The following is a 21,075-nucleotide window of genomic DNA, read 5'->3' as shown; positions in this document are numbered from 1 at the left end:
TATTTGGCATTTGTTTTTTAGGGCTTGGCTAGCTTCACTTAGCATAATCTGCTCTAATGCCATTTATTTCCCTGCAAATTCTATGATTTTGTCATTTCTTCGTGCTGCATAATACTCCATTGTGTCTAGATGACAAGTTTTTTTAATCCATTCATCTATTGAAGGGCATCTAGGTTGGTTCCACAGTCTAGCTATTGTGAATTGTGCCGCTATAATCATTGATGTGGCCGTATCCCTATAGTGCGCTCTTTTAAGGTCCTCAGGGAATAGTCCGAGAAGGGCGATAGCTGGGTCAAATGGTGGATCCAATCCCAGCTTTCCCAGGAATCTCCATACTGCTTTCCAAATTGGCCCCACCATTTTGAAATCCCACCAGCATTGTACAAGTGTACCCTTTTCCCCACATCCTCGCCAACACTTATTGTTGTTTGACTTCATAATGGCTGCCAATCTTTCTGGAGTGAGATGGTATCTTAGGGTGGTTTTGATTTGCATTTCTCTGATTGCTAGAGATGGTGAGCATTTTTTCATGTAGTTGTTGATTGATTGTATGTCCTCCTCTGAGAAGTGTCTGTTCAGGTCCTTGGCCCATTTGTTGATTGGGTTATTTTTTATCTTATTGTTTAATTTTTTGAGTTCTTTGTACATTCTGGATATTAGGGCTCTATCTGAGGTGTGAGGGGTAAAAATTTGTTCCCAGGATTTAGGCTGTCTATTTACCTCTTTTATTGTTTCTCTTGCTGAGAAAAAACTTTTTAGTTTAAGTAAGTCCCATTTGTTTATTCTTGTTATTAACTCTAGGGTTATGGGCGTCCTATTAAGGAATTTGGGGCCCGACCCCACAATATGTAGATTGTAGCCAACTTTTTCTACTATCAGACGCAGTGTCTCTGGTTTTGATATCTAGCTCCTTTATCCATTTTGAGTTAAGTTTTGTGGCTGCCGAGAGAAAGGGATTCAATTTCATTTTTTTGCATATGGATTTCCAATTTTCCCAGCACCATTTGCTGAAGATGCTATCTTTCCTCCATTGCATGTTTTTAGCCCCTTTATCAAATATAAGATCGTTGTAACTTTGTGGATTAGTCTCTGTGTCCTCTATTCTGTACCATTGGTCCACCTGCCTGTTTTGGTACCTGTACCATGCTGTTTTTGTTACTATTGCTTTGTAGTACAGTCTGAACTCTGGTATCGCTATACCTCCAGATTCATACTTCCTGCTTAGAATTGCTTTTGCTATTCTGGGTCTTTTGTTTTTCCATATGAATTTCAAGATTGCTTTATCTATTTCTACAAAAAATGTCGTTGGGATTTTGATTTGCGTCGCATTAAACTGTAGAGAACTTTGGGTAATATTGCCATTTTGATGATGTTAGTCCTGCCTATCTACGAACAGGGTACATTTTCCCATCTTCTAAGATCTTCTTCTATCTCTCTCTTTAGGGTTCTGTAGTTTTCATTGTATAAATCTTTCACCTCTTTTGTTAGGTTGATTCCCAAGTATCTTATTTTCTTTGAGGATATTGTGAATGGAGTGGTTTTCCTTATTTCCATTTTAGAGATTTTGTTGCTGATATACAGGAATGCCTTTGATTTATGCGTGTTGATTTTATAACCTGCCACTTTGCTGAATTCATTTATTAACTCTAGCAGCTTCTTTGTAGACCCTTTTGGGTCTGTTAAGTATATTATCATGTCATCCGCAAATAGTGATAATTTAATTTCTTCTTTTCCTATTTTTATGCCTTTAATTTCTTTTGTCTGTCTAATTGCTCTGGCTAGTACTTCAAGAACTAAATTGAATAGAAGTGGTGATAGAGGGCATCCCTGTCTTGTTCCAGATTTTAGGGGGAATGCCTTCAGTTTTTCTCTTTTTAGGATGATGCTAGCCTGAGGTTTAGCATATATAGCTTTTACAATGTTGAGGTAAGTTCCTGTTATCCGTAGTTTTTCTAGTGTTTTGAACATAAAGGGATGCTGTACTATGTCGAATGCTTTTTCTGCATCTATGGAGATGATCATATGGTTCTTGTCTTTAAGTCTATTGATGTGGTGAATAGCATTTATTGATTTCCGTATATTGAACCAGCCTTGCATCCCAGGGATGAATCCTACTTGATCATGGTGCACAAGTTGCCTTATGGCATAATATATGGTCTATCTTTGAGGAGGATCCATGTGCTGCCGAGAAGAACGTGTATCCACTTGATGATGGTTGATATATTCTAAATATGTCGGTTAAGTCTAGGATATTGATAGTGCTGTTGAGTTCTATAGTTTCTTTATTCAGTTTTTGTCTAGAGGATCTGTCTAATGGCGAGAGAGGTGTGTTGAAGTCACCCATAATTATTGTGTTGTGGTCTATTTGACTCTTGAACTTGAGGAGACTTTGTTTTATGAACGTTGCAGTTCCATTGTTTGGTGCATACAAATTGATAATTGTTATGTCTTGTTGGTGGATGATTACTTTTAACAGTATATAGTGTCCTTCTTTATTCTTCTTGATTAACTTAGGTTTGAAGTTGATTTTATTCAATATGAGTATGGCCACTTCTGCTTGCTTCCGAGGGCCATGTGAGTGGTATGATTTTTCCTAACCTTTTACCTTCAGCCTGTGTATGTCTTTTCCTATCATATGAGTCTCCTGAAGGCAGCATATTGTTGGATTTGTTTTTTTGATCCACGTTACTAGCCTATGTCTCTTGATTGGTGAGTTTAGGCCATTAACATTTAAGGTTACAATTGAGATATGATTTGTACTTCCAGTCGTGCTTCTTTATTGATTTATTTTAGTTTGGCTAGTTTTACTTTTTGGTTATTTTCCTCCCCCTTTACTGCGATATCTCCTGCTGTTAGTTTTGGGCACTATTTTTCAATTCTTCTTCTTGTAGTATTTTGCTCAAAATGCTTTGCAGTGCTGGTTTTCTTGATGCGAATTCTTTTAGCTTTTGTTTATCGTGAAAGATTTTAATTTCATTGTCAAATCTGAAGCTCCATTTTGCTGGATACAGTATTCTTGGTCGGAATCCATTATTTTTCAGCGTTTGAAATACATTGTTCCAGGATCTTCTCGCTTTCAAATTCTGTGATGAGAAATCAGTCTTTAACCTAATTGGTTTACCCCTGAATGTAATCTGCCTCTTTTCTCTCGTAGATTTTAATATTCTCTCCTTGTTCTGTACGTTGGCTATCTTCATAATTATATGTCTTGGAGTTGGTCTATTATGGTTTTGAATGTTTGGGGTCCTGTAGGCTTCCAGGATTTAGCAATCCATTCCATCTTTCATCTCTGGGAAGTTTTCTAGAATTATTTCATTTAATATGCTGTCCATTCCTTTGGTTTGAATCTGTGTGCCTTCTTCTATCCCGATCACTCTCAAATTTGGTTTTTTTATGACATCCCATATCTCTTGAATAGATTGCTCGTGGGATTTAAGCATCTTTTCTGTGTTGACTATATTCTTTTCAAGTTGATAAACCTTGTCTTCATTATGTGATGTTCTGACTTCTACTTGATCAAGTGTATTTGCAATATTCTCGTTTGAGTTTTTAATTTGGTTTATAGTTTCCTGCAATTCTAGGATTTTTGTTTGATTTGTTTTTCAAGATCTCTATCTCCTGGGAGAGCTCATTCTTTGCCATTTGAATTTGTTTGTTCAATTCATTTTCAAAATATACTTTTATTGCTTGGACTTGCTGTCTCATGTCTTCTGTAATATTCCTTTCCATTCGAGTTAGGTATGCCGAGTTCTTTCTCTATTCCTGCTTCTGATGTTTCTATGTCCTCCTGTAGAATTAAGTTGTCTTGCATTGTTTGTACTCCTTTTTTCCCTTGTTTTCTCATGTTGTCCACGTTACTTTCCAGCTCTATTTGATTGTCGTGTTTCTGCTCTCTTTATAGATTTGTTTTGGTTCTGTATTACTCTGATGTCTCTCCTTTGTGTTGTTAAACTATGCCTGCTAATCTGGATTCCGCTGGGAAGGAATTCTGACATCTGAGCTCCACTGAGGACACTACTCTGCTATGACGGGCCCCCAGGCTCCTTGCCGGGGTGTCCTAATGGGGGTGTGTGACTGGACAGTCTGTTTGGTTTCAGCTCCAGTTTGTAGCAGGCAGGCGGTCTCCAGCCGCCCAGTATCACAGGCCCCAGGTGGGTGATCGGTCGCCAGAGGGCGGGTATTCTACCGCCCAGTTATGCGGGCAGTGGGTGAACTGTCGCCAGCGGGCCTACGGGTTCCAGCCGCCCAGTCGCGAGGGCCTTGCCTCTAGTTCCTTGGTTTCTCCTGCTAGTCTTGGTTTCTCCTGCTAGACCAGATTTCCCCTGAGTGATGGTTCTCCTCAGTTCAAACTGTACTCTGGGCCTTCCGTTTGTTGGGTGTGCAGGGTGGCAGTTGGGTACCCCGGCACTCTATTGTTTTGTTTCTGTTGTGGGGGATAGAACTGTACCGATTCCTTCCCCCTCTGAAATCCCGTACTCAGCCCGGGGGTCAGTGCGGGCTTGGCTTACAGGATTCCACCTAATCGCAGCCACTTTTCTCCCTGCTTGCTAATTAATCCCTTCTCTGCAACTCCACGCCTTCTGTAGCCCCAGGGCAGGCCGTGTGACTCAGTCAGCCCAGATCTCCGGGGTCACACAGTTGGCTATTGGGATCCCTGGCACTGTATCCTCTTGATTTTTTCTTCTTGCCCCTCCCCCAGCGCTGGCTAGACAGGTTTCATTTTGGCTGCTGATGGGAGGGGAAGTTGAAGGTCAGGTGTCTCTCGTTTTCCCCTAGTCTTTATGCAGGCTCACTCTGATACTCCCTCCCCCGGAAAGCCTAGGAGAGATTTTATGCGAATTTGCCGATGTCTGGGGGATGAGCTGAGTGAAACACACCTGTTTTATTGTTGCAATCTTTTGGAGAGTGGTGGTGGATACTTCAGTTCTCCAAGATGGTGGCCGCTGATTGCCTTGGTGGAGTGTACCCTGTGGGGGATAGGACTATACTGCTTCCTTCCACGTCTGAAATCCTGTACTCAGCCAGGGGGTCAGTTTTCGGCTTGGCTGGCGGGATTCCACGGAGTTGAAGGCACTTATCTCGCTGCTTGCTATTAATCGCTTCTCTGCGGTTCCACACTTTCTGTAGCCGCGGGGCAGGCTGCAAGATTCAGTCAGCCTGGATCTCTGGGGTCACACAGTTGGCTATTCTCAGCTTTGGATTAATAGAAGTACATCCGTATTTGTTCATTTGAGGTAGAGTGCTTGCCCGGCATGCACCAGCGCCATGGTTCAAGCCCCAGCACCTCCAAAAAAACAACAAAAGTGTATTAATATATAGATTTGTATCCACAATAGGTATCATTGTAAGTATACTGTACTGTAATGCAAGATATCAATAAGAAAATGAGGAGCCAACATGGGAACACTTCATGTCACCGGCAACTCAGCCAGGATCTCTATTGTTTGCTCACTTTTTATACATAAAATTTATACTAAAGAATCCATTAATTAGAAATAATTTCACTTCTAGAAACTGAAACAATTAAAAACAACTGTTTTCCAAACAGCTTATAAAAGTTATGGTTGTGACTAAGAGAGGTTTGCAGCAGGTATTAAAATTCTTGTTGTTTAAGTCAATTGTATTCATAAGTAGTCTTCAGGCCTTAGTTGAAAGAACATAAAACGTTTTGCTTCTAAATTATGCGCTTTTTGTTTCCTCTCTTTGGCAGCACCCAGTCCCGAACATGGCAAAAGGGCTCACAAGTTAACTCCTCACATCTTGGCAGCCAAGGAGGTTCTCCAGAAAAGCTATGAATGGCATCCTACTCTTTTAATATTCTGGAAAGGAAAATGTTAAAAATTTTAATAATTAAAGTGTTCTTTGTTTTAAAGGACTGGTACCATTAAATTTAGCCCTGTTAAGTAGACAACTCAGAGGCATTAATTACACTCACAATATTGTACAAACTTCTGTTTCCAGCACACTTTTGTCCCTCCAAACAGAAACTCTGCCACCATGTAAGTAAGAATTCCCATTCCTCCTCCTCCACCCCTGGCTGCCACCATTCTGTTTTCTTTTCTTTTATTTGTTCTAATTAGTTACACATGGCAGTAGAAGGCACTTTCACACATCATACACAAATGGAGTATAGCTTCTCATGTTTCTGGTTGTATGTGATGTAGAGTCACATCAGTCATGTGGTCACACATGCACCTAGGGAAGTAATGTCTACTCTTCCTCCTACCCCATACCTGGTTCACCTCCTTTTCCTCCCCTCTGCCTAATCCAAAGTAACTTCATTCTTCCATAGCCACACTCCTTATTGTGAATTAGTGTCAAAATATCAGAGAAAACATTTAAACTGTGGTTTTTGGAATTGGCCTATTTTTCTTACTCTGATATTCTTAACTTCCACTCATTTACTGGCATATGTCATCACTTTGTTCTTCTTTAAAACTGAGTAATATTCCATTGTGCATATTGACCACATTTTCTTTATCTGTTCGTCTGTTGAAGAACACGTAGGTTGGTTCCATAGTAAAACTCTTGTGAGTTGAGCTACTTTATAGCATTGATGTGGCTGCATCACTGTAGTATGCTGATTTTAAGTCTATTGGAAATAGATTGAGAAGTGGGATAGCTGGGTCAAATGGTGGTTTCATTCCAAGTTTTCTGAGGAATCTCCATACTGCTTTCCACATCAATTTGCAGTCCCACCAGCAATCTATGAGTGTGTCTTTTCCCTCACATCCTCACCAACATTTATTTTTGCATATGCAGTAAGTCAGGAGAAACCTGAATGACAACATTTTAACTTCTCAATCAAACAGCATCATGCTAACTGAATGATCAAAGTTCAACATTACCTGTACTGGACAACAGATGTTAAGTTTCCCACCCCCTACTCCATGAAATAAGTATCATCTGTCCAATTCTTGTAGAAAATGTTTTGCCTAAAACAGATCATGAGGAGGCAATCAGCAACATTCAAATTCTGCAAAACAACTGTTCAGGACACTTCCACAATGTCAGTGCTGTATAAAAAACAAATGTCAGAAAACCATTATAGATTACAAGATTCTAAAGAAAAATGACAACAAAATGTAACATGTGATCCTTGATCATATCCTGTATATTTAAAAAATCCAGCTATAATGGATTTAGGAAAATTTGAATATGGACTATATACCTTGATAGTAGTTTCATATCAATATCAACTTTCCTCTAAGTGATATTAGTATGGTGGTACAAGAGAATTTTCCTATACATAGCAAAATATTACAATTGATGAATTTAGCTGAATTCATATAGGTGTCATGCTAATCTCCATTTTTGCTTGACATCATATACATATAGAAAAGTATACAGATTATGGTATACATCATTTTACTGTTCTTGAAACTTTCCTATAGGATTGAACATTTTAAAATAGCATTTAGTGAACAAAAAAGCAGTGTTCAGAGACAAAGTTCTACATAGTCTGAGTTAGTTGCACATACATGAGCACACAGACTCTAAAACTAACTTTGCTTCTACCAGATGGCTCTTCTACTTGGGGTAGTGCTCTGAGGTCAAGGTAAATTGCTTTGCCTCTTACTAGCCCTTGCCTCAAGCCTCAAAAATCTCTGGGAAGTAAAACAGTGAAACATCACAGGTCCACTATGTCTTGTGGAAGATTTCTACCACAGACAGAATTCTCCATAGCCAAGGAGAAGAGTTACACCTAGGATTGTTTACCAAATGGAGATTTTCTTAGCCAGGTGTGTGTCCCTCCTGCACCCCACTGCCCTACCTGAGGGACAGGGCTGGCAAATTTGCAGAAGTCAGGGAGCTCAAAAGCAATCCTGATTACTTCCTTTTGAAAATTCACATGTTGGAAGTTCTCTGGTGGGCTGAGATGACCAAGTGTGGGGTCAGCTGGCAGGAAAGCACTCCAAGTAGCTCCTTCCACCTCCCTACAAGGTCCCCTGGAGAGGCCAGGAGAAGCAGCATATGCAGTCAGAAAACAAAAGGAGCCCAGTCTTCCCCAAGTGTGGGCTCCCTGCACTGGTTGGTGTGAAAGACTGAGGGGAAGCAGGGGGTCTCCTCAGGCAGGACCCTGTGGGTTTCTTCCTTCCCCTCTTTTGCCAGCACCAAGCTCCTAAAGGCAAAGAGACCTGGAGAGAATTCTAGGGCAAACCCAGTGGGAAGTCCTGAAGGGAACAACATTTCCCATGAACTTGCCTATGGGGTGGCACAGTGATTAGTTAGAACTTTACAAACAGATGCGGGCGTATTTTTCTTCCAAGCTGGTAAAGCAAGTTTTAGTGTAGGAGGGCTCAAAGTCATTTCAAAGTCAAATTTTATCAGTCTATTCCCCATCTGTCAATCATACACCCATGCACTCAGAGCAAGCACATATGTTCAAATGCTCAGTTGCCTGTCTCCCCCCCCTCTGCCATCTCTCCATGCTTTGCCTTCCTCCCAGGTGGACAGGCTGTGGAAGTACTGACTGTGCCCAGTGAAAGACAGGAAGACAAGTCTCAAAGAACCTGGAGCTTGCTCTAATAACTTGGCTTCTCCTTCAAAGAGCCTTCTAAACTCCCTCCACTCCTTTCCTCCCACTCAATGAAGAACTGTAGAGTTCAGATTTTGCATAAAATTCTTGTTCTATTAAAAAAAATCTGTCCTCTCTTATTCGTAAAGCAATCCAAGAGATGGATTATGCATTTGATTGAATTGGTTGGATTATTTTAATCAGGTCTCTGAGACAGAACAAACATTTTAAGTAAAATCACACATTCAAATTTTGTTTGTATAGGCCAGTTTTACCTGGAAAAGTCAGAATGTTACTAAGAATATTTTGTTCCATCTTCAAAGTGGTGAAGTATTTGGAGGCCAGTACCCAGGGTTGTGAATTCTTCCCTCAAATTCATTATTTCATTTGAGCTTCTTTATAGCAATGTAAATATATGTATTTCAACAGTCCATCCCAGACAACAGCAAACTTGTATAATTTTACTCTTGACAACATCTCTATGGCACCGATTAGAAAAGTTTTATGTTTACCCTGGGAAGAATATCAATTAAAAGTCAAATGTTCTCAAAACTCTTTACACTTATGTTGGAGCTAAATAGCACAAGAACTACCAGAATTCTTCCTGCTACTAATATCATGGTTTCATTGTAAGACCAGGCACAGTATGTAGAAATAAATTTCACTAGCAAAGGTAGGTCCCTCTCTAACAATATATATATATATTTCCACCTAGAAGATAATCCTAGAAGAAGATAATGCCTGCATTCCAGCTATGGGGCTGCCCTGAGCAGCAGAGTGATAGAAGGGGATCTTGTCACTGCCCAAAACTTTTCCCATGCCAGGTTCCATCAAACAGAACCCTGAGGGCAGCATATGTGGCCTGGATGTATTGAAGGACCTTTCAAATGCCCTGGTGCCCACATTGCTCCTCCCACTGCCCATCCAAGACCTTCCACTGTCCCTATTGTAACATCTTTGTGGACATGAGTGTTCCACCTCCCTGTCCACTCACCAACCCATCCCTGGACACCTGGTCAGGACCAGGAAACTCACAGCATAAGTGGGCCACAGGTGAGTATGAGAGCATCTTCCCAGTCTGCTAAAAGTGGCTCCCAGCCACTCTTGCTCACTTCCATCTGTTATGCCTCCCGTTCTGCACCTGTCCTGGGAGGCTGGCCTTGCTTGCACAGGTGCTGACATGCAAAGGGCATCCCCTCTGTGCTGAGCCTGGTGGAGTCAGGGGGAGGAAAGGCAGTGACTGTGCCCTCCCCTGGCTTGCTGATACTAGATTCCCAGCCCTTTTTGCTGACTGCTGCCCGGTCCTGGGGATCATTGCATGTCTTGGTATGGGTGTCCCAGTTGGAAAATTTTCTGGTTCTGAGTGTGTTTCTCTGATGTGCCCACCCTGCTCGGGTTCACAAGTGCAGGCGGCTGGTTGGGCAAGGGTGTTTTTTTCATCCTCACCCAGTATCTGAGAAAACAGAGGCCCAGAGTTTTTATGTCCTGCTCCAAGTGACACCAGGCAGGTCTTGTCTCTAAAAACCTCGCTCAGAACAGATGACCTGATGTGCTATGGGGCTAACTGTGCCCTAACCATGGAAACGCCAGGTTGTCCTTGAGATGAGAACCTGTGTGTAGGGCCAAGAGCAGGCAGCCTAGAGGGCTGAGTTGGGGAAGACCTGAGCATTTGGGGGTGATGGAAGTCAGGTCAGATAGACCCTCAAGGTCTGCCTCCTCTCCCCTAGGAGTTGGACCACCACTGTGGGCAGGTGAGCAACAGCTTGGGGTATCTGAACATCTGGCTGTTCCTGCTGCTACTTGTGTCCCTTTGCCTGTACCTGGGTGCCCTGCTGGTGATGTGCATCGCCTTCCTTGTGGCCACCACAGTGATGTCATTATCCTTGGACAAAGCCATGGTAGCCACACAGTCCCAAGGGCCCACACTGGGAATAGCATTCCTACAGAATATTTATACATTCACCAATTGAAGGATTGTTCATTGTATCTAGTTTTTCCACAGTGTTTTAGTTTTGTTTTGTTTGTACCAAGGATTGAACCCAGGGGTGCTTAACCACTGAGCTGCATCTCTGATCCATCTGCCCCCTTTATTTTTCTTAAAGGTTTTTTTTTTTTTCTTTGGACTCAGGGCCCCATTGAATTGCTTAGAACCTTGCTAATTTGCTGAGGCTGGCTTTGAACTTGCAATCCTCCAGTCTTAGCCTCCCAAGTGGGTAGAACTTAGGCACGGGCTACAGTGCCTAGCTAGTTTTTCACAGCTATAAAGAAAGTTGCTACAAACATTGGTGTACAGGCATGAGAACCTAAGTTTTCATTTCTGTTGGGTCAATTCTTAGGGGTGGCATTGCTGAGTCATAAGGTAACTGTAGGTGGAACTCTGTAGAAAATTGCCAAATTTTTCTTTCAAAATCACTGTACCATTCCTAATTTCTACCAGCAAAGTATGACAATTCCAGTTGCTCCACATCCTCACCAACATTTCACACTGTCATTTGTTCTTGTTTTGTTTTCTCTTTTTATTGAAGCCTTTCTAATAAATGAGTAGTGGCATCTCATTTACGCTTCAGGTTATGTTTTCCTTATGAGCAATGATGTTGAGCTTATTTTTGTGTCTTCTTGCCCATTGGTAGGTCTCTGGCAAAGTGTTGTCTCCAATCTACTTCTCTTTTAAAAAATTTTGTTTTCTTTTCTTACTAAGTTATAAGAGTTGTGTACACTGGGTTGAGATCTATGTTTTCCAAATTTTTCTTGCAATCTTTGGCTTTTCATTCAATTTTCTGCACAGCATCTTCCGAAGAACAGAAGTTCTTAGTGGTGTTATTTTTCCAGTTCTGGAGATCGAATCGAGGTGCTCTGCCACAGAGTGTTGTTATTTATTCTACTTGGAAAATCATGTCCTCTGTGAGGAACAGTTTTATTTCCTTCTTTCCAACATGTGTGTTTTTATTTCTTTTTCTTCTTAGTGTTGACTAGGAATAATAGGAGTGGGCATCTCTGCCGTGAGATTCCTTTAGTATGGCATTCGCTTGACTAAAGTCTCTTTCAGGAAGACTGGTGGGCAGCATCAGTGGGGGAGGGGAAGCTGCAGACACTGAGGCAACTGAAAAGACAGAGGAGCCTGTCTGCTCATCACCTCTTATCCTTTTAGTCACCACCCCACCACTGCCATATTTTGTTCCCTCCCACCTGTGACTCCTGTGCTTGGCCCTTATACCTCAGCCCTGTGGTCTGCCTGTCTTCCCCTCTCTCCAGCTTCTAGTATCATCATTGAGTTTGCCTGGAAGCCTGTTCCTTTCTTCCATCCTCTGGTTCTTCCAGCCCCAGGTCAGGCCATAGGCCATGACCCTTCCTCCTCTGCTCAGATTGAGGCCCTCCAAGTCCAGGATCCCCAAGTCTCAAGGGACCTAAATGTGGTCTGCATTCCAAGATTCACCAGACAGGGCTCCTTTCTATTAATGGCAGCACTAATTTCAGGCACTGATCCCATGCTCCAACTTTCACTCCCACCATTCTCCATTCCCTGTCTGCAACTCCTTCTAGACTCACTTGCTTGGTGGTTTGTGGCAAAGACTCTGGTGAAGACCACATAAGTTCAAATCGCAGCTCTAGAACTGAGCAGCAGGGAGACCTGGGGTATGCTACTCAGCCCCTGGTCACTCAATTTCCCTATCTGTAAAACAGGGAATTGTGGGTTAATTCATGTAAACCTCATAGAACAGTGGCTGGTACCAGAGAGTGCCGTGTGTGCTGCTGTTACATCACTACCATTCCTTCCCATGGTCATCTACACATGTTTGTGCTCAGCTTAAATGTCACACAAGTCCCAGCCTTAACATCCCAGGCCTCTACTCGACCTGTTGTACCTTCTGAGCCTTATTTCCTGAAAGAGTTGCCCTTGTTCACTAGCCTCCCCTTCCTTTCTGGCCCATCTCAGCCCAGCCCTTGCTGTCAGGATGATGCTCTCATTAATGGCCAAATTCAGCAGACATCTTCAGACTATTCTTTCTGGTCTAGACACAGCCTCTGAAACCAGAAGTCACTGTCTCAGCACTTAACTCTCTGGGCTTCTCCTCTGCATGTACCTGGGTGGTGTGAGCTGGGTTGCCTGCATGGTTCCCATGATACTCTCTCTCTGCTTTCCCTTTCCACTCCCCATGATGCTCATGGCCTCAGGTGCAGCTGCCCTCACCACTTAAAGTAGGCTGGCCGTGCTGTTTGCAAGGTGCTTTCCATCCCCAGTGCAGTGACTGGTCTTTGTTTTTTTGCTACTCGTTATTGAACCCAGGGACACTTTACCAGTGAGCTACATCCTGAGTCCCTGCTACTTTTTATTGTGAATCAGGGTTTCACTAGGTTCCTGAGGCTGGTCTTAAACCTGCCTCAGTTTCCCAAGTCACTGGGTTTATAGGTTGGACAGAAGAATTTTTGATGCCCTGAAATATTTCTGATGGGGGTGCATCTCAGTGGTAGAGTGTGTGCTTAGCATGTGCAAGGCCCTGAATTCTTCAATCCCCAGCACACAGAGAAAAGACATCTGAATCAATGAGTGAACCATCAAACAGAAGAACCAACATTTCGGGATAGAAGGAAAGAGGAAAGGAACCGAGAGAAGCCTGGTGCACTGACCCCCCAGGATAAGGGGAAGAAGGAGAGGCAGCAGGAAGTTGGGCACAAGATTGGGCAAGAAGAAGATGCCGCTGGATTTTGGTCCTGTGGAGTGTGAGGGTGTTTGAGACACAGAATTGGAGCAGGAGCCCCAGGAGTGGAGCCAGTGAGAGAGGCTGGTCTGGGTGCCTCAGAGCTGTTGGATTCAAGTTGTGTGTGATAGTGTTGCATGTGGGGGGGAGGATGGTATTCACATTTACTGCTCAGTTCTTAGAAATTTACTTTCAGTCCTTAAGCATTTTCTATACCTTATGTACAATCAATATTTTCTATACATGATATATATCTAATCAAATATTCTTTCTCTAAGTTTAAAAATTCTGTAATTTTTTAATACTCTGCAATTAATTAATGTATTTCTTTTGGTACTAGGGATTGAACCCAGAGGTGCTTTACCACCAAAGCTGCATCCCTAATCCTTGCTCTATTTTGTTTTGAGATAGGGTATCACTAAATTGTTGAGGGCCTTGCTAAGTTGTTGAGGCTGGCCTTGAACTTGGGATCCTCCAGCCTCAAAATCCCAATTCCCTGGATTACAAGTGTGCACCACTGCACCTGGTGGTATACTCATTTCTTAAGTGCTGTGAACACCTTAAAGGAGGCAGATTCTCATAGAGGACAATGATTTGAGATGCTTTTTGGACATATTCCAGAGCTGTTCTGATGTGGAATCACCTTTCTTTCTGGTGAAGATGAGTGTTGAAGATGAAAGTCTTCATGTGTAGTCCATCAGAGACTTGGGGTGAATGGAGGTGCTGCTGGGCCACTTTCCATTATAACAGAGTATTTGCTACCTAAAGCTCATAAAGTTGGAGTGAAACTCAACCTGGTCTGGAAGGAGGAGGGTTCGAGGCAGATGGATGAACTCAGGAGAAAGAGAAAGTTGAATAAAGGAGAGGAGAAGCCAGTCAGTGTCCTGGGAGGGACATGACCTTTGAGCTTGACCTTTCCTGCTTTGTGTACTGAAGGTCTTCGGCTCAGATTTTCCTGGGAAATCTGATTTTTGACTAGGGAAATATGTCTTGGCATCCCCTGCTGCCACTGGTCTCCCAGATAGTGAAACTCAATGAAGGTAGATTTTTTAGAAAAATCGAGAGGTAAGAGAGTCAAGTGGGAGTAGGGTGGTGACACGATCTTTGGATCAGTTGAGCAGAACAGCACGAGACATACCTTAAATGGTACCTGGAAGGATGAGGTGAGAGGACAGGTGAGGGCAAAGGACACAGAGCAAGGATCCTGCAAAGGGAAGCACTAGGGGATGAGGAGCCCTGAGAAGGCAGGAGAGGTGGGTGCTCGGTCAGCACTGTCTGGGGACAGCTGCTCACAAGTGGGTCCAGGGAGGTCACACTTCCTGGGAGCCTGGGAAGACAGGAGGCCCTGGGTCACTCTTGGGCACCCCTGTACCTAGAGCCTGGCCACAGGCCCAGGTTGAGCCCTGGCTTAACTGACCAACTTAGCCAGGGTCCCTGGGAGATGGCCGTGCCCAGTCCTGCTGATTCTGAGCTCCTCTCCCCTTCCTCATCTCCCTCCAGTATGACAAGGCATTCAATGTGGGCTGCCCAAGAAACTGTTACATCGCACTAAGTGCACCCTTGAGACCCAAGTGAGTTGGCCAACCAAGGGCTCAAGTGGTGGACCCTGGGCCTGGTTGGGGGGGGGTTGATGCTGGGTCTAGTTCCCTGGTCCCTGTCCCCAGCTCCCAGCCTTAACACTCCCTGTTCCTTTCCTTTGGGGTTTTCTCCAGGGCACTCTGGGAGTTTCTGGGAATTTCACTCTTCCTTGGTGTTGTAGGTTCTTGCCCCAAGAAATGTGCTCGAGGGGAATGGCAGCCTGGTTAAGGCTCCTGGATGAGAGCCCTGGGCTCTGTCTTTCCCAGCCAAGGGTGAGAGTGGTCAGGGAGACCAGGCCAAGGTGGGTAGTGACTCCTTGCATTTGGCCTGTTGCTTCCCAGGTACATGTCCGAGGCGGTCTGCATTCAGGTGGACCAGGGGACCAACTGGGGGCCAAAAGAACACCTTAAAGACCTCCTTTGGCCCAGGTGCACCACTCAGGCCCCCCCAAGGAGTGGCAAGGCTGCACCTGTACAGAAGGTAAGGAGTATCGGGTGTGCTTTGAATCATGGGGGTCTGTGGTTGCACATGTGTTGGGGGAAGCCCCAGATGTAGGGCTGGCCCTGAAGCTGAAGCACTTGGAGCATAAGGAGTGGGATTATGGACCTGGAGGGTCCAGGGTCCAGGTCACAGGGCTTCAGAGCATACCCAGGTGTCCCTGGATATAGACAAAGAGAAAAGAGTGCACTGCTAAGTAGCTGGTTGGCCTGGGACAGTCCCTTACCTTCCTCAGCCATTAATGAGATCTGAGACTAGTCCAGTAGCTTCTAATGTTTTAAAGAGATTCTTTTTTTTTTTTAACTGGAAATTTTTACTCAGTCATATGTGAAACAGCCTGGAAAATACCAAGCGCACCTCAAACTACTCCACAAAATATAAATGGAACTTATTTATTATTAGTTCTAATTGTGTGTTCACATGTGTGTATTCTTTAGGATTGTGTGTGTGTGTGTGTGTGTGTGTGTGTGTGTGTGTGTGTGTGAGAGAGAGAGAGAGAGAGAGAGAGAGAGAGAGAGAGAGAGAGAGAGAGAGAGAGATTGTGTGTGGTACTGGGGATCATATCAAACCCAGGGCTTTATGCATGGTAGGCAAGTGCTCCAACACTGAGTTACATCCCCAGCCCTTTTTTATTTTCAGACGTGCTCTCACTAAATTGGCCAGGCTGGCTTCCAACTTGTGGTCCCCTATCTCAGCCTCTCCCATAGCCTCCCAAGTTACAGGAGTTAACTTCCATGACTATCTTAGGGTTTTCTATATGCAAGATCTTTCCACCTGCAAATAGATAGTTTTTCTTCTTTCTTTCTCACCTGGATATTAAATATTTTTCTTGCCTAATTTCTGTGGCTATAACTTTTAATAAGATTTTTTATAAATGCCCTTCATAAGGTTGAGGAAGTTACATTTTATCTCTCTGTGTGTGTATTAATTATGGAAAGGTATTAGATTTTGCCAAATGGTTTTTCTGCACCAAATGATCATGTATGATATTTTTCCTCCACTATTAATGTTATGTACTACAAATTGACATTTTCTCCAAGTTTTACTTTTTAATAATTAATAGCTTGACAAACCAGGTCCAAGACAGAAAGATATTATGTTCGAGAAACTGGGGGGAAATTACTCTATAAACTATCTACATAGCGTGTGATAAGAATGGGCATTATAATATAAAACCTTTCAACACATAGTAGTTAGCTGCAGGAAACCATTTTTAGCTTAGGAAAATGGTATTCCAAATTTCAGTGTAAACTACTAGCAAACTTCAATTCCTTTGAGTGGCAACTCTCTTATTTCTGTTTTCAAACTCTTCCACCCCAGCCTGAGTTATAAAGTCTGGAGTGTTTTTTTCCCAATTACAAGTGTGATTACCAATATTCTTCATTCTTAAAATGATCTGATGAGACACCGTCTGACATGTATCTTGCATTCATTGCAAGAGCACCACCAAGGTGATCCTGCATGATGCTGGAGTCAGTCTTGGCCATCTCCCCAGTTCCCAGTTTGGTGATAATGTCTCAGACTATTTCCTATACATTTTTTGGGGGGGCGGGTGTACTAGGGATTTAACGAGGGGATGAATTTTCCCCAGTCCTATTTATTTTTTATTGAGTCAGTGTCTCATTAAGTTGCCGAGGACCTAAGTTGCTGAGCCTGGCCTCAAAATTATGATCTTCCAGTCTCAGCCTCCAGAGTTGCTGAAATTATAGACATGTGCCACCATGCCCAGATATACTCTATTTTTAAATGTTGAATCATTTTTGCATTTCTGGGATAAATCCCAGTAGCAATGATATATAATATTTTTAATATGCTGATGATTTAGGTTAAATTTTTTAAAAAAATATTTTTTAGTTGTAGTTGGACACAATACCTTTATTTCATTAATTTATTTTTATGTGGTGCTGAGGATTGAACCCAGGACCTTGCACATGCTAGGCAAGCACTCTGCTACTGAGCCACAATCTCAGCCCCAGTTGTTAGGTTTTTTTAAAAAAGATTTTTGTATTTAATACTCATAAAGGGTATTAGTCTTAGTTTTCCCCTGTGATGTCTTTGTTTGGCTTTGGTATCAGGGTAATAATATTGGTCCTGTAAAGTAAGTTGGGAATTGTTCCTTCCTCTTCTACTTCTTGGTAGAGTTTAAGAAGGAGTGGTATCTATTTAAATTTTGGTAGAATTTACCAGTGAACCCATAGTTTTCTTTAGAAGAGCTACTAGCTTGTCAGTCTTGTTGATTTTCCCCTTTACTACTTTTAGCTGTTTTAGATTCTTTTTAGTTATTGGTTTTTAAGAATTTAAGTGCAATTCTAGTGTAAGTTCTATTGACATTATGAAATACTGCCTCTTGAAAGAATTTCACTTTGTAATAAGTTGTCATTGCAAAAATATTTTATGTTGCAGCTGAGATTGGTGGGAAAGGAAGATGCTAGTAGGTTATTGCTTTGTTTCTTTGTTATTAATATTTTGTATTTTTTATATTTACACTACAGTAGAGTGTATTTTGACATATTATACAAACATGGAGTATAACTCCCCATTCTGGTAGTTGACATGCTGTGTAGTTTCACCAGTGGTGTGTTTATATATAAACATCGGAAAGTCATGTCCAGTTCATTCCACAGTCTTTCCTATTCCCATTCTCCCTCCCTTCCCTTCATTTCCCTTTGTGTGTTAGCACAAAGTACAATGAACCTTCTATTCTTCCCTCCCTTACCCCTCTTGTTGTGTGTTAGCATCTGCATATCAGAGGGAACATTCAGCCTTTGGTTTTCTAGATTGGCTTATTTTACTTTTGCTTTCAAATAATTTTTTTATATATTTTTAAATTGTAGATGGACACAATACCTTTACTTTATTTATTTATTTTTTTCAGTGATCAAACCCAGTGCCTCACATGTACTAGGCAGTACTCTTTCTTTGGCCAGCCCCTTTCTTTGTTTTTTTTTTTTGTTTGTTTTTTTTTTGTTTTTTTTTTAGATAGGGTTTCACTATACTGTTTTGGCTGGCCTTGAACTTGTGGTCTTCCTGCCTGAGCCACTGAGTAGCTGGGATTACAGGCCTATGCCACCATGCTTGGCTCAAGATGCCAGTTTTAAACGAAAAAAGATGTTTGAGTTCATAAGTGAATATTTTTCTGTTATGGTTTGTATGTGTGTGGGGGGGAGGTGGTTTAATGTGGTACTGGGGATCCAACCCAGGGCCTGCCTCACATGTGCTAGGTAAGCGCTTTACCACTTACGTATGACACCAGTCTTTGTATGGGGTTTTGTTTACTACGTAACATCATAACTCTATGGATTCAGATGATAACAAACAAGAATTCAAAAAGCTTTTTGTATTTGAAAACTACAAAAAAAAATTCAAAATACATGGTGCTAAAATCAATAGATTAATGAAACTAAATGTCCACCCACAGACTCTAGAGATCAACATGCAGGATGTTTACAGGGAATGATTTGGGAATAAACCTCCCTGGGAGGAAGGGAAGGGGAGGAGAAGATGCAAGACTGAACAGAGGGGAGTCACCTGAGGTAGGGGTCCAATAAAAGCTCAGCAAACCCAAAGGTCACGTGGCCCTTCAAAATTGTCCTGCTTTGGGGTACAGTGGCTGGTCCTGTATGCCTGTAGTGACCACTCCTTGGATACAATCTGTCCCTGGAAGGAGGGGAGGCAGGACCCAGATTTGGGGCTGTCTCCCACCCACACCCCAGCAGCTGGGCGGGTAAGTTCTTCATTCTGGAGGGGAATCTGGGAGGCACCTCCCAGGGTCCACTCCACAGATCTGAGTGTATATGAAGAACTCGGTGCCTGTTTAAGTGTTGGTCATGAATCCGGGAAATGAAATCTACTTGATAAGTGATGCTGGAAACATTGATTGTAACCATGGGGAACACACATGGATTAGAGTGTTATCTCATCTTACCCGACATTAATTTCAGATAGACTAAAGAATTGAAAGAAAAAAGAAATGATATACCTAATACTTACCAGCTTGAAGGAGAGGGAAATGCAAGTAAACTTAGATGATGCCAATAAAATGATTAATAGATTTAATCACATAAAACAAACATGTTGCATTCAAAATTTTACACAAAATTAAAAGGCAAACAAAACTGAGAACATGTTTGCAATAAACACACTGAAAACATTAATATGTATTCATTTATATTTGATTGGTTCTTTATGTCATCCTATCCTTTCCTCGCCCTTTCCTTTATTTTACTCCACTTTCTGCATTTGACAGAAATCATTTGACCTTTGAATTTCTGAGTTTGGAATTTTTCACTTAGCATGATATTCTCCATTACCATCCATTTATTGGCAAATGCCATAATTTTGTTCTTTTTAAAAAGTGATCCTGCAACTAAAAAAGAGAAACCCAATACTTGGGTCAAAACTATAATGAGCTACCACTTCACACCCACTAGGATGACTATTATCAAACAAACAATCAGCCAACACCAGGAAACAAAAAGTGTTATCAAGTATGTGGAGAAACTGGATCCTCATGCATAGTTGATGGGAATATGAAATGGTACAGCTACCGTGGGAAACACTATGGCAATTTCTCAAAGAATTAAGCAGGTAATTCCCATATGACCCAGCAATTCCACTCCTGCAGATAGATCTGAAAGCATTAAAAGCAATGACTTGAATAGGTGTTTGCATATCAACGTTAGCAGCAACATTATTTATAGTAGCTAAAATGTAGAAGCAAGTGCAATGTTCATTGGCAGGTGAATGGATAACAATATGACATAGAATGGAATATTATTTATTCTATTCATCTATATAGAATGGGCTATAATTCAGCTTTAAAAGAAATGAATTCTAACTTATGTTCCGATATGGACAAACTTGAAAGTACTATTATGCTAATGAAATAAACCGTACCCAAAAGGATAGCTTGTATGATTTATCCATTTATCTGAGATCCCTAGAATAGTCACACTTACAAAGACAGGAAGTAGAGCCGTAGGGGTAGAGGGAAGGAGGAGGTGATGAATAGGCACAGAGTTTCTCTGTGGGATGATGAAAAAGTTCTGGAGGTGGATGGTGGTGATGGTTACCTAACAAGGGGAAGGTACTTTATGCTGCAGAACCAGACACTTATAAATGGTTAAAATGGTAAATTCTATGTTAGGTAAGTTTACCATGATAAGAAAAGAAAATCCCAGCACATCCACACCAGAATGTATCCAATCTTGCTTTCAACTTGTGATCCTCCTGCGTCAGCCTCCTTAGTTGCTGGGATTGCAGATGTGCACCACCATGCCTGGCCATTAAAATTTTAAATTTCTTTTTAAAAAAGAAAGGAATAAAAGAAAGAAAAGGAAAAGAAAAAAAAGCCAAAAGTAAAACATTAAAGCACAGTCCACGAAGAGGATACTGTAGGTGACTGAATTCCTGTGATCCTAGAAGAAAAGCCAGGTTTCACAGGTTCACCATCAGTCACTGGGAGACTGAGCACTCTGAAGAACAAGGGGTGGAGGCCAAAGCAAGGTTAAGATAGAAGTAGAAAGCAAGGGCAGCAGACAATGAATGCACATTTAAGGCTGTTGGTAAAACTCTAATCTATTTTCTGTTCTTTTCTTGCTCTTGGCACACAGGAAAAACATTTCTTAGCCCCTTGGATTTAGAAGTTGTTATTGCTTCTCCTACTGTGACAAGAGGAAGAAGCCTGGCTTTGAGAAGGTGGGCACCTCAGATTAGAGTAGCTTGCATTTCTGGGTCCCTGCACCAAGGACAGTTGCTCTAAGGAGTCACTTTAGTCTGTAGAAG

General features: G+C 42.1%; 1 protein-coding gene across 25 annotated transcripts in view; it reads left to right on the top strand.

The window, feature by feature from the left end:
* LOC144376372 (palmitoyltransferase ZDHHC19-like) overlaps positions 1-21,075 on the top strand; it is a 112,524-nt gene that overhangs the window by 35,909 nt on the left and 55,540 nt on the right. For 11 of the 25 annotated variants that reach the window (XR_013436804.1, XR_013436821.1, XR_013436820.1 and 8 more), the window contains 2 exons: positions 15,135-15,273; positions 20,904-20,988. Coding sequence is in view for 1 of the 25 variants with exons in the window: in XM_078043909.1 (XP_077900035.1) it covers positions 5,711-5,749 (39 nt within the window). In the remaining 24 variants the exon portion in view is untranslated. Of the gene's footprint in view, positions 1-5,710; positions 5,873-15,134; positions 19,446-19,721; positions 20,643-20,903; positions 20,989-21,075 lie in introns of those variants that run through there. The other 14 variants (XR_013436815.1, XR_013436810.1, XR_013436808.1 and 11 more) reach the window with 4 other exon arrangements.

This window comes from Ictidomys tridecemlineatus, chromosome 3, assembly GCF_052094955.1.
Source record: "Ictidomys tridecemlineatus isolate mIctTri1 chromosome 3, mIctTri1.hap1, whole genome shotgun sequence".
Taxonomy (NCBI): Eukaryota; Metazoa; Chordata; class Mammalia; order Rodentia; family Sciuridae; genus Ictidomys; species Ictidomys tridecemlineatus.
This window is presented reverse-complemented; position numbering and strand designations above follow the sequence as displayed.